The sequence below is a fragment of the Jaculus jaculus genome, chromosome 1 (genome assembly GCF_020740685.1).
Source record: "Jaculus jaculus isolate mJacJac1 chromosome 1, mJacJac1.mat.Y.cur, whole genome shotgun sequence".
In the NCBI taxonomy this organism is placed as follows: Eukaryota; Metazoa; Chordata; class Mammalia; order Rodentia; family Dipodidae; genus Jaculus; species Jaculus jaculus.
Genome location: NC_059102.1, coordinates 176,303,174 through 176,317,710, shown reverse-complemented (window position 1 = coordinate 176,317,710; position 14,537 = coordinate 176,303,174). Strand labels below are relative to the sequence as shown.

The following is a 14,537-nucleotide window of genomic DNA, read 5'->3' as shown; positions in this document are numbered from 1 at the left end:
ATACATTACATAAACGGGTTGAAGGACAAAAATCACATGATCATCTCATTAGACGCAGAGAAAGCATTTGACAAAATCCAAACATCCCTTCATGATAAAAGTCCTACAGAGACTGGGAATAGAAGGAACATATCTCAATATAATAAAGGCTATTTATGTCAAGCCTACAGCCAACATATTACTAAATGGGGAAAAAGTGGAAGCTTTTCCACTAAAATCAGGAACAAGACAAGGGTGTCCACTGTCCCCACTTTTATTTAATATAGTTCTGGAAGTCTTAGCCATAGCAATAAGACAAGAGACACACATAAAAGGGATAAAATTGGAAAGGAAGAGATCAAGTTATCATTATTTGCAGATGACATGATTCTATACATAAAGGACCCTAAAGACTCTACTAGCAAACTGTTAGAGCTTATAAAAAACCTACAGCCATGTAGCAGGATACAAAATAAATACACAGAAATCAGTAGCCTTCATATATGCTAACAACAAACACACAGAGGAAGAAATCAGAGAATCACTCCTGTTCACAATTGCATCCAAAAAAATAAAGTACCTTGTAATAAACCTAACCAAGGAAGTAAAGAATCTCTACAATGAGAACTTTAAAACACTCATGCGAGAAATTGCAGAAGACACTAGAAAGTGAAGAAACTTCCCTTGTTTCTGGATTGGAAGGATCAATATTGTGAAAATGGCAATCTTACCTAAAGCAATCTACACATTTAATGCAATTCCTATCAAAATTCCAAAGGCTTTCTTCATGGAAATAGAAAAAACAATCCAAAAATTCATTTGGAATCACAAAAAACCTCGAATATCCAAAATGATACTGAGCAACAAAAAAGGCTGGTGGTATCACCATACCTGATTTTAACCTATACTACAGAGCCATAGTAACAAAAACAGCATGGTACTAGCACAAAAACAGACATGTAGATCAGTGGAACAAAATAGAGGACCCAGATGTAAGCCCAAGTAGAGACAGCCGCATGATATTCGATAAAAATGCCAAAAATACTCATTGGAGAAGAGACAGCCTCTTCAGCAAATGGTGTTTTGAAAATTGGATATATATCTGCAGAAGGATGAAAATAGATTTTTCTCTCTTGCCATGCACAAGAATTAAGTCCAAATGGATTAAAGACCTTAACATCAGACCTGAAACTCTGAAACTGCTAGAGGAAAAAGTAGGGGAAACCCTTCAACATATTGGTCTTGGCAAAGACTTTCTGAATACAACCCCAATTGCTCAGGCAATAAAACCACAGATTAATCACTGGGACCTCATGAAATTACAAAAATTTTGCTCTGCAAAGGACACAGTGAAAAAAGCAAAGAGGCAACCAACAGAATGGGAAAAAATCTTCGCCAGCTATATATCTGATAGAGGATTAATATCTAGGATATACAAAGAACTCAAAAAGTTAAATAATGAGGAATCAAACAAGCCAATCAAAAAATGGGCTATGGAGCTAAATAGAGAGTTCTCAAAGGAAGAAATACGAATGGCATATAAGCATCTAAAAAAAAATGTTCTACTTCACTAGTCATCAGGGAAATGCAGATTAAAACTACATTGAGATTCCATCTCACTCCTGTCAGATTGGCCACCATCATGAAAACAAATGATCATAAATGTTGGCAGGGATGTGGAAAAAAAGGAACCCTTCTACACTGCTCGTGGGAATGCATTCTGGTCCAGCCATTGTGGAAAACAGTGTGGAGGTTCCTAAAAGAGCTAAATATTGATCTACCATATGACCCAGCTATAGCACTCCTAGGCATATATCCTAAGGTCTCATCTCATTTCCTTAGAAGTACATGCTCAACCATGTTTATTGCTGCTCAATTTATAATAACTGGGAAATGGAACCAGCCTAGATGTCCCTCAACAAATGAATGGATAATGAAGATGTGGCACATTTATACAATGGAGTCCTACTCAGCGGTAAAGAAAAATGAAGTTATGAAATTTGCAGAAAAATGGATGGACCTGGAAAGTATTATACTAAGTGAGGTAACCCAGGCCCAGAAAGCCAAGTGCCTCATATTCTCTCTCATATGTGGATACTAGCTACAGATGATTGGGCTTCTGCGTGAGAATGAAAATACTTAGTAGCATAGGCCAGTAAGGTAAAAAGGAGACATAAAGGGTAGAGAAAGGAAGGGAGGAGGATACTTAATTGGTTGATATTGTATATATGTAATTACAATGATTGTAATGGGGAGGTAATATGATGGAGAATGGAATTTCAAATGGGAAAGTGTGGGTTTGGGGAGGGAGGGAATTACCATGGGATATATTTTATAATCATGGAAAATGTTAATAAAAATTTTTAATTAAAAAAAAATTGGGAATAAGGGCTGGAGAGATGGCTTAGCGGTTAAGCGCTTGCCTGTGAAGTCTAAGGACCCCAGTTCGATGTTCGGTTTCCCAGGTCCCACGTTAGCCAGATGCACAAGGGGGCGCATGGTCTGGAGTTCCTTTGCAGAGGCTGGAAGCCCTGGAGTGCCCATCCTCTCTCTCTCCCTCTATCTGTCTTTCTCTCTGTGTCTGTCGCTCTCAAGTTAAAAAAAAAAAATGGGAATAAGGGCTGGAGAGATGGCTTAGCAGTTAAGGCACTTGCCTGTGAAGCCCAAGAATCAGGTGTAATTTCCCAGTGCCCACATAAGCGAAATGCACAAGGTGGTACATGCATTTGCAGTGTTTGGAGTCCCTGGTGCACCCATTTTCATATCTACCTCTTCCTCTCTCCCCCCAAATAAAAAAATTTAATGGAAATAATTAGGGCTTGAGAGATGATTTAGTGGTTAAGGTGATTGCTTGCAAAACCTAACGACCCAGGTTCAATTCCCCAGAACCCATGTAGGCCTGATATACCTGGTGGTACAAATGTCTGGAGTTAAACTGCAGTGGCTAGAGGCCTTGGTATGCCCATTCTCTCTTTCTCTCTTCCCTTATTTATTTCTCTCTTTACGTCTCTCTTTCTCTCTCTCTTTCTCACAAATAAATAAAACTATTTAAAACTATATGAAATGGGATTAGAGCAATACTACAGATCAATTTGACAAAGAATATATATATTTATCTTTTTCCCACAATAGAGAACAGGGTAAGAGAAAATTTGGTGATTATAAAAAAATAGTTGGATAGAAGAAATAAATGTTTGAAAAAACAGTAGGATTATTATAATTTACAATATTTTATATATTTCAAATTAAAGAAATAATTGAATGTTTCTAATATGAGCAAATGATATTTGTGATAATAACTAAGCTGATTACCCTGATTTTATCAATACATATCAGACACATGTATTGAAATGTTATCTTTTATCCCATAACTGAATCTAATTAAATTATATGCAATCAGAAACAATTAAAATAAAAATAATGACATACATCAGTTTTTTTTTTAAAAAAAAAAAGAAACATGAGCTGAAGAGGTAGATAAATGGTGAAAGCGCTTATCATGCACTGAGTTCGATTCCCCAAAACCCACATCAAAAATGTTGGGCAGAGTGGTATAAGTGTCTATAATCCAGGCAGTGAGGATGCAAAGAGAAGGAATCCTTAGTTCTCACTGGATAAATAGTGCAGCTAAATCAAATTGATGAGTTCTCTGTTCAGCAAGAAACCCTGTTTCAAAGAGGAACTGGCAGAACAAATGAGGAAGACTCCTGCCATCAACATCTGGTCTCCACACAGATGTGAATATATTCCTGCCTACACACACATATACACATGCATGTAAAGGAAGAAAAATATCAGTAGCAAATCACTTCTAACGACTGAAGATTTCTGTATAGAATAGAGGAAGTCCTCACTGGAGTAATTCAGATACTAGTTACTGTTTTGTTTTCCTAATTGCTTTGCATTGCCTTAATTAGCCCCATTGTTTTCTAGGAGAGATTGGCCTGTTGGGAAATAAATGTGTAGAGAGAGCACAGTGAAGCACACCATGAACTCCTTAGTAGGTAGATATCATGTGTGTGTGTGTGTGTGTGTGTGTGTGTGTGTGTGTGTGTGTGTACATAGATATGCAATAGATGTATTTCTTTTTCCTATAAAGGTGTATCTCAAAAATCAAATATTAGTAAGGTGGTTAATGCTTCTAGATTAAGACTGTCTCTTCATCTTTTCCCCAAGACAAGCAAGTTGAGAATATAGGTGTTAGTTTGAATATAGTATATCCTTCCGGACCTCAAGGGTTTGTGTTTAAGCTTTCTACTTAGGTACCAGCTAGCAAAGCCTTTGAGAAGTGAAGCCTTGCTGTAGGAGGAATGTCACTGGAGTCTGGCATGAGTTTCATTCTCCAGTCTACTGGAGGGTCTGGGCTCAGTTCACTCAGACTGCTCCCACATGGTCTCTGATGTTTGAAGAAGTGAGCCTATTGCTTTTCTCCACCATCATGAAACTTCAAGCCTGAAATTAACCCTTTTCTCCCATAAGCTGTTTCTGGCCTAGGGTTTCATTCCAGTAAGAAGAAGGTAACTGCTATAATATACTAATCTGCAGAGGAGAAGAGGTTTTACTCAAGGTTAAAGGACTGGCTCAATTAGCCTTTGCTAACAATGGACAGGCAGATTGAAGGTCACTTTTTAAGAACAGTTCATAGAGATTTACCAAAAAATTCCCTTGTTTCATCTTCTTTAAGAAAATAGCAGACATGCTGAAAACTACTTTTACTCTCACCGGTTTCAGAAACACATGATCTATTTAGAATAGCATCCAAATACAAAAAATGACTATGCTCCACTTACTAGTCAGTATGCACAAAGTCATCAGATAATAGACTTTGTTTGTTTGTTTATTTTTATTTATTGATTTGAGAGCGACAGACCAAAAGAGAAAAAATCAGAGAAAGAGAATGGGTACTTCAGGGCTTACAGCCACTGCAACTCCAGATGCATGCGCCCCCTTGTGCATCTGGCTAAGGTAGGTCCTGGGAAATCGTGCCTCAAACCAGGGTCCTTAGGCTTCACAGGCAAGGGCTTAACTGGTAAGCTATCTCTCCAACCCCAGATAATAGACTTTTGAGGAATTAAAAACTCAAATGTCTCCATTCTTCCAGCAAGAACAAAGTAGCAAAACATAAAACTTACTACTCATTTGTGAAGAAATATGAGAGGTTAATTTTCACCTTACATCATGGAAATACAAGAAGACAACTAGAAGAATATTGAAGTAGAGATCGATCACCATTTCTGTTCTAAAGTAGAAGAGAAATGCCTTGATTTGCTAAGGGAATTAATATTTTCAAAGCAAATATCATACATAATTGTTTACCTTAAAGTATTTCATTTGACATCAGGATCAAGGTAAATAGACCACTTTTCATGATTTACATCATCTAATTAATGACAATATAGAAGAAACCAAACATAATTTAGGCAAATTACTCTTTTACCTGTCCAGTATTGTCATAACAATCTCAAGTAAGTGACCAGTACTTGAGCTGAAAAAAATAACATTTCTTGGGCTGGAGAGATGGCTTAGCTTTCCTGTGAAGACAATAGACCTAAGTTCAATTGTCCAGGTCCCATGTGAGTCAGGTGCACAAGGTGACACATGTATCTAGAGTTCACTTGTAGTGGTGAGAGGCCCTGGTACACCCAGTATCTCTCTCTCTGTGTCTCTTTCTCTCTCTCAAAAATAAATAAATAAAAATAGTGTTCCTAGTTGCACCTGGATCACTAGGCTGATCAGAAAATGAGAGTAAAGGCTATGAAGCTAGAGGAAAGAAGACTACTGATGTGGTGGTGCCCCATTGCTGCCTATAGAAATTTGACAATGGGAAATATTTATAATGAATGTAATGATTTGAGAAAGTTTTTAGATAGAAGACTAAAGATGTCTCCTAGATTTTAATATCTGGCTGCTAGTAAAATTCTAAAAGATAGGGACATAGGCTGAAGAAATAACTATAAAGAATTAAGCAATCAATGCGTTGCTTGGACAGATCTTGGTCATTTTCCCCAGTCACCTATGTAGCACCTTCTGGCACTAGACACGCTGACTGTCTGGGGACTGACTCTCTCCTGGCTTCCAGCCATGTCATTCCATTTTACGCATCAGCTGCATATGGAGTCTTCAGCAATAGGGTCTTACCACTGGCCTTTGGTGGGTCATCAAGTACTCTGACAGAAGTCTGTCATTGTTTTGGGAAACCTTGTAGGTTTCTCTGATCAAAAGCTCATTGTGGATGGTAGGCCCAAGCTGGAAGTGGGGGTTACAGGTCAGTGTCCACTAAGAAATTGAGGAAAAACATAACTAATATACAAGAGTTAGAGAGGAGAGAGATAGAGGGGAGAGGGGGAGAGGGAGGGAGGGAAGATGTAGGAGATTTAGGTCAGTCTTGATCCTACCCTCTCCAGTGTCTTGTGGTTCAGGTGTTTCCTGTAAGGGTCTAGTGAAGGTTCAGCCATTTGGTCTGTCTTTTAGGAAGTAGAATTTTATGGTACCATCGCGGTTTGGGTCCGGATTACTGTTTTCCACCCTTCGATGCCCTCCCCGCCCTCCCATCCATCTTATTGTCTAGTCCATGAGGTACTTGCTGAGTATGTAAGGTATCTTGGGTAGATTCAGGTTAGGTGCTGTAAATGAGTGAGAATATGTGTCGATTTTTTTTCTGTGATTGGATAAGTTCACTGAGAATGATCTGTTCCAGGTTCAACCATTTTTCCTCAAATTTCTTTATGTCGTTTTTTCTTACTGCTGTATAGAATTCCATTGTGTAGATATACCACATCTTTGTTATCCATTCTTCTAATGATGGACATCTGGATTGATTCCAGCTTTTAGCTATTACGAGTTGAGCTGCTATAAACATGGTTGAGCAAATCTCTCTGGCTTTTGGTTTGAAGGTTTTAGGGTAGATGCCCAGTAATGGTATTGTTTAACCTAATTAGCAACAAATAACCTGATGTGATGCCCACACAAGTGCAATAGTGGTACACAGCCATGGTGAGGAACCAATTGCTCTTGATTTGGCTAACTGATCCACTCAGTGGTACTAGACCCATAGCTGGAGCTGGGAAACAAGTCAGAACCATACCCAAACACAAGCCCACTCTACAATATCAAGCTACCATCAATCACGGGGTATAAGAGGGCCTACACCTATCATACTCTGTATGAAAAAAGTAAGTGTTATCTCAATTTTCTGGGTGCTAACTTACTCCCTGTTGGAGAATCTGCTTCTCTTTTCCAGATAGATGCAGATCCTAAGAAGAGAGCTGCCCCAACATACCTCAAAAGGGGCCCAACTGAAACTAAGGACAACTGGCGAAACAAGCAAGGGTGATGTTTTCCTGTGAACCGGATACCAGCACAAAGGGGAAGGAGACCAACGCAGAGAAAAATCAACTCCTACCAAATCAGAGAGCCAGAGCCTCAGAGGCCCCCAACATCTCAGCACTGAAGCAGACCAAAAATGAACCCAACATGGCTCAGGGAAATTTTGTGGAAGAGGGGGCGGAAAGAATGTCAGAGTCACATGTTGGGTCATGATTTGCAGAGACATTTATCATACCAATAACTGGGGGCTAACTCCACAATGCACGACCCATTTTCATCAACAAGGAGGGTCCAATGGGAGGGTGTAGATCACAGATGAGCCTAAACAATGGTCCAAACTGCCTGTATATACTGAAAAGAAAACTAATAAATTAAATTTAAAAAAAAGAACTAAAACAAGATATATTTGTAATGTGAAAACATTACCATCAATAAGAAATGTATTCATATTTAATTAAAATATTGATATTCATAATTATAAACCATTACCATTTAATATTAAAATTGGTTTCAGTTATAAAAAAAAGAATTAAGCAATCAAAATTGTTTGACTCCACAAATAAAGCTTTTTATCATTTAAACACTCTCCAGATAATAAATGTTCTCTAAGGTTAAAAAAAAGCTTAGACACTAAAAAACATTGAGATAAAATCATAGAAGCATTTAACATGACTTTTCCTAAACATATTTGACACATGGCCTTCAAAGCTACTGAGGTATACCTGAGAGTTCTAACTCTAAATTATAAGGACTCTAAGAATCTTTAAGAGATTGCTTGCTACACAGCTTCTGTACAGGTTTTATGAAAAATGAAAGCATACCTCAGGAATATTTGTGAAAGAAAAATTTGATCTAACAGGATAAGCATCAATAAAATTTGTAGAAAGCCCACAAAAATATGTAAGATTTTCTAAAAGGTTAAACAAATGAAACAGTTAAAAATAGAATTAATTTCCCTGTATGGTGGCACATGCCTTTCATCCCAGCATTTGGGAGGCAGAGGGAGGAGGATCGTTGTGAGTTCAAGGACACCCTGAGACTACAGAGTGATTTCCAGGTCAGCCTGATCTAGAATGACACCCTACCTAGAAAAAGCAAAAAATAAATACAATAAAGTAAATTAATGTTTTATCTGCCTTCTGAAAAAGAAAAACAGATTCTTCAAAGGTGATATGCACAGGTTCAATTGGATTAGCATTATTAATTGAGAGATTGTGCTAGTATAGCTGTCTTTTGGCTAAATTCTGATGGGATCTTCTTGTTGAAACCCATGATTTTTGTCTCCATAGGATTCTAATTGGGTCCCCAGTACCAGATAATGGTTCCTTTTCACTGACTATATCTCTTAGCCAGTCCGAGAGCCACTGGTTACCCACCTAGGCTCATTCATCAGCCAGGGCCCAGCTAGAACCACAGAGGAATCGGCTCGATGAGCAAGAGCACTGTGTCGATAGCCAGCCTGCCCACCAGAGTCAGGCTCACGGACACAGACACTGAGCACACTCAAAATGTACCAAATCAGAAATCCAGAGCCTAAAGCAGATTTAAAACACACCTACCAAGGCTCCAGGAATTATGGCAGGAGGGGCAGAAAGAGCCAGAGAGTATAATGGAACATGGAGAGGCACTAACCACCCCTTGCAATGAACTCAGTGCTGCTCTCACATCTCAAATCCCGCAATCCAGGGGATACCAGCAACCCCACTGAGGAATGTCCTTAGCAGAATGGGGACAGGAAGGATGTAAATGCTGGTACTAACATATAATGTATCTTGAAATCACTCAATTAATAAAAAATACTTGTCTCAAAAGTATGAGTCCCTGAGTTTAAACCCAAGTACCCATGTCAAATGCTGGGTATGACATGCCACCTCTAATGTCAGCACTGTGGAGACAAAGACAAGAGGATGCCTGGAGCTCAGTGGCCAAGCAGGCTAGCTCATTTAATGACTCCAGGCCAGTGAAAGACCTGTCTTAAAAGAGGAGGATAGCATTCCTGAGGATGACAGCCAAGAGTGTACTCTGATCTACACATGCATGCACCCATGCACATATGCATGCATGAGCCCCCCCCCCACACATCTGCAATAATATGTATTAGGGTTTTGTTGCTGTGACATACTTGGAAGGAACAATTTAAAATGAAGATGGATTCATTCGGTCTGTTTAGATGCTTCAGTGAATAATTGGTAGCGTCCTTGCTGTGAGCTTGTGGTAAGGCAGAATATCTTGACAGAAAGGCATGGCAGAAGGCGCTATACCCCTCCTGGAAGCCAGACAGCCACAAATGGGTAGTGAGAGTAGAGCTCTAATAGTGGTTTTCATTTATTTTCATTATTATTTATCATTATTGCTGCTTTTGTTCCATCAGGGCCTCAGCCTACTCGATGGTGTTGCCAACACTTGGGATGGGACTTCTTCCTTTCATCAAGCTTGGCAATGCTCTCAAACAAACTATAGCTGTTACCTTTCCATTACTGGAACAAAACACACAGCCACACAAGAAGCATCTTATGATATGGCAGGGATTATTTCCATGTAATTAAACAAAAGAAGAAATTAGTAAGTAGAATAAATGTCCTATGGGGTTTTTATATGAAAGTGTTAATGTTAAAGGTGCTGGTGAATTGCATGATTACCCAATAAGTACACTAAGAAGGCAAAATGAATTTCCATCTCACACTATCTCTGAAAAAAAAATTCTGTGTGAATTCAAGAAGTTAATTGTTTTAAAAAAAGGTTTTAAACTTTGACGAAAAATTTTGATGAAGATATGTGTTATTGTTAAAGTAACAGTGTTTTTCTCATCTGAATTTTTGACAGTTTTATTTAAAAGGACACGTTGCTTTATCCATTCAGGCATTCAGTTACATGGAGATAGCTACAATAAGAATATCTTTTCCCCATGGAGATGCATAGCAACCAAACCATGCCAGGAAGCAAAGGGTTGACACTGAATGCTGTGCAGAATGGTAGAATGACACTTGGAAAAAGGACAAAATTATAAAATATACAGGGTGATTATCTCCTCAGCACTGCACTTGGTAATATATATATATACATATATATATATTATGTATGTATATGTGTGTGTGTGTGTGTGTGTGTGTGTGTGTGTGTATGTGTGTGCATCCAGCAATGTGACATAGTTAAGCTGAGAAAGATCTGAGGCCCTAATCCTGACCTTTTCCCAATCAGCAGCCATCAAGGTCACAGGTAAAGAGATGAGCCAAGTCTTGCAAACATCTTCTTCACTCTCAGCCCAGGGTCCATCCACCCTGCCATGTTGCAAATCAAACTCACTGTCCACTCCATTATGACAGAGGAGACTGTAGTCCTAGAACTGTCACCCTTTAGGGGAACAATGAAAGGGCTTCCAGTGGTGGCCTGCATTCTCTTTGCAGGTGGAACTTTTCTTCTTAACCAGCTTCATGGCTAGTGGAAAGAACCAGCTAGAATGAGTGGAGGATGCTTTTCCAAAACAAGAAAGCATGTATTCCTTCCTAAACTTCTCAGTCTTCCTGACGTTTCTCACCTAAATCTGGTTGTTGAGTGCATTTAGGCATTTGTAGACAGGCTTTCTACAAATACCTAGTGGTGGCAAGGGAATTCCTATGAGCTCCAGGATGCAGATGATCCCACCACAAATTTGTGATGTTGCAGAGAGGCTGTGTGCTCAGCCGCAGGATGACCGTGTGACCATTGCCTGTCACCCTTTTTTTCCTGGCTGCGCTCTAGTAGCAAGGACAGCTTTTACTTCTCCTCATTACTGTGTTTCTCGTGCCAGGGGGCACTTCTGTCATACTTGGTGCCCTGTATGCATTTGCTAAAGGAATGAATGGCTGAAAAGGAAATCTCTCTACACCCAGTGAGTAAGCAGAGACAAGAATGATCCTTAGCTATGGCACAAGTGACAGTGACCCTGGGAGTGGTGGAGGAGGCCTTGGTCCTCTGGTACCAGATGTTCATTGTTCAAAACCAGCACTCTGGACCTGATTTGTTGGGCTCTGTGGTGGCACACGCCTTTAATCCCAGCATTTGGGAGGCAGAGGTAGAAGGATATCCATGAGTTTGAGGCCAACCTGAGAACACATAGTGAGTTCCAGGTCAGCTTGGGCTACAGTGAAATCCTACCTGGAAAAAAAAAAAGCATCATAGTATACATCATAAATATACACATTCATATTTTTCAATTAATAATAAACTGAAGGGCCTGAGGAGATGACTGAATGGTTAAAGGCAGTTGTTTGCAAAACCTGCTAATCCAGGTGTAATTCCCCAGTACCCAAGTAAAGACAGATGCACAAAGTAGCAATGTTCTAGAGTTCATTTACAGTGGCAAGAGAACCTGGCATGCCCATTAATATTCTCTCCCTCCTTCTTTCTCTCCCTCTGATGAATAAATACGCTTTTTAAAGGTATACTTGAAAAATTTAAAGGAATAAAAATTAACAAATTTAAGCCAGGCGTGGTGGCTCTCGCCTTTAATCCCAGCACTTGGGAGGCAGAGGTAGGAGAATTGCCGTGAGTTCAAGGCCACCCTCAGACTCCATAGTGAATTCCAGGTCAGCCTGGGCTAGAGTGAGACCCTACCTCAAAAAACCAAAAAAAATAATAATAATAACAATAACAATAACAAATTTAAACAGATTTAACTTTTTAAAACTTTATTATTTATATTTACTGCACAAAGTGTTGAATTTCATAGTAAATTTTCATTCAAATATATCACACACTTCAAAAGTGTTCATTTTCCATTACCCTCTCCTGCCCCTGTGTTCCTTTCTGCTAATCCTTTACTTCTTCTCACATTATGATCTTTGTATTTTCATGTCATAAATAAAATTTGGGGCTGGAGATATGGCTTCACAGGTCAAAGGACTTCTCGTGCCAACATGAGGGCTGAGGGGGCATGATTATCCCTGCGTTCGTTGTCCTGACACTCACATAAGCAGCTGAGCATGGCTACCCAAGTGTATAACCCAATCTTGTGGGGAACAGAGATCCAAGAATCAGTGCAGCTCATAAAATGGCCAACTTTAGAATCAGTGAGCAACTCCATCTCAAGGAAGCACATAGATGGGCAATAGAGAAGGGGATATTCAGTGTTATCCTCTGGCCTTTGCTTACTTATACATGGAAATACATGTACCTGAATATACCCATGTACCCACACCATTCCACAAATACTACACACATGTGCAAAAAATACATAGATAAAGTAAAGTGAAAGTTACTTTCCATCACAGAACTTAAAATAGAACGACTCATATAAACTATTAAATCCATGCAGGGTCCCTGAGCCTTAAAGAATATAACAGAATCTACTTAAAGATTAATGTATGTGACTGCTTCAGAATTTTAAGTTAAATTACTGAAAGAGAATGACAATGAACTTGTCAACATCTACAGTGCAATGTTTCTTATCTCTAAGAGAACATCATGGTTTGCGGGAGAAATATAGCCCACTTGCTGCTGAAGTTGAGTTTTTACTCCAAAGTCTCCTCATGGCTCTCTTCATTTCTGCATTCCTCAGTGTGTAGATTAAGGGATTCAACATAGGGGTTATGAAAGTTAAAACCACTGTCACGGACTTGTCGATGGGAAATGTACAGTTAGGCCTCGCATACAGGAAGATCCAAGGTACAAAGAATAAAACAACCACCATGACGTGTGATGCGCAGGTGTAGAGGGCTTTGCGTTTCCCTTCCAAACCATGTGCCTTCAGGGAGTGCAATATGACTCCATAGGAAACCAGGAGAATTAAGAAGGTGACACTGCAAATTGCCCCTCCATTAGCTATCATCCAAAGCCCAATGAGGTAGGTATTGGTGCAAGCAAGTTGCAGTAGAGGATACATATCACACAAAAAGTTGTCAATAACATTGGGACCACAAAAAGGGAGCTGAGAAATGATGATAAATTGAACTAATGAGTGAAGAAAACCTCAAGTCCAGGCCCCCAGCAGCATGAGAACACACACCCGCCGATTCATTATGGTCAGATAATGAAGAGGCTTACAGATGGCCACATATCGGTCATAGGCCATCACCACCAGAAGAATAACTTCAGCACCAGCAAATAAATGATCTAAAAATACTTGAGTCATACAAGCTTGGAAGGAAATAGTCTTTTTCTCATGGAGCAAGTCTATGATCATTTTGGGAGCAATGGTAGTGGACTAGACAGTATCTATAAATGACAGATAAGCCAGGAAGAAGTACATAGGTGAGCCCAGGGACTGACTAGCCACAATCGTTACCATGATGAGCAGGTTGCCCATGATTGTCACAAGGTAGATGAGTAAGAATGTCACAAATAGAACTTTTTGCCCCTCTGGGTTCTGGGTGAGGCCCAGGAGAATGAACTCAGTCACATTGTTCCTGTTTTCCATGGCTTCTTCTCAAGCTATAGAGCTCAGTATGATGTCGGAGCCTGCAAACAGGAGCCAGTAATAAAGTTGAAATGATCCTAGCACCCATGTTCACAGTATGGCAACTTTATGAGCAATTCTTCTCCCACACTGCCTTAAACAGAGAGCTTACTAAAAATAAGTGTTTGGAATCTCTTCCCACTATGGCCCTTCCATACCTCACTAGTTTCTTGCTCTATCCAAATCAAGCATTTAAGGGAACTAGGAATTATAGGAAGAAAGAAGATCTGAGCTAAATGCAGTGAAAATACAAAGGAGACACGATCATAAAATGGATGAAATTAGCTTTTGAACAGGTAAATAGTCTGATTTCTAAATGAACCAAGTATAGGAGATATTTCAGTTTCTTGAGCTTCCAATCAGAGTTGGCCAAGAAGGGACCATAGCATCAAGTACTAGCACTTTCTTCTAAGAATCTTTACTTTGGGAAAAATAAATCAGATACTACACATCAATGTATAACAGCAGAAAGACCACATATCTAAAGAAGGATTTCTATCTTAGGGGCTTAAAATGCTTCATATCTACATAATAAGTGTATTTTCTCAGAAGTGTGAATCTATATTTGCATTTATAACAACTTAAACAGCTTTCATAGGAGAAATGTGAGCCATTAGAGAGCATTTCTAGCAGTGTATTTCCTGTTGATTTGTTGAGAGCATACAATATCTAGATTTTTACAGCATTGTAAGTGTTCAGTGAATATATATTACTCTTAATATAGTCTAAGAAATCAGGATGTGGTGGTACATGCTTTTAATCCCAGCACTCTGGAAACAGAGGTGAGGATTACAGTTAG

The 14,537-nt window shown here is 39.2% G+C and overlaps 1 protein-coding gene across 1 annotated transcript; it reads right to left on the bottom strand.

Moving 5' to 3' along the window:
- Positions 1-12,745: 12,745 nt before the first annotated feature.
- On the bottom strand, positions 12,746-13,699 carry LOC123457707 (olfactory receptor 4A15-like). The gene is given in 1 exon segment (XM_045141985.1): positions 12,746-13,699. A coding segment is annotated over 1 exon segment (954 nt).
- Between the last annotated feature and the right edge of the window lie 838 nt (positions 13,700-14,537).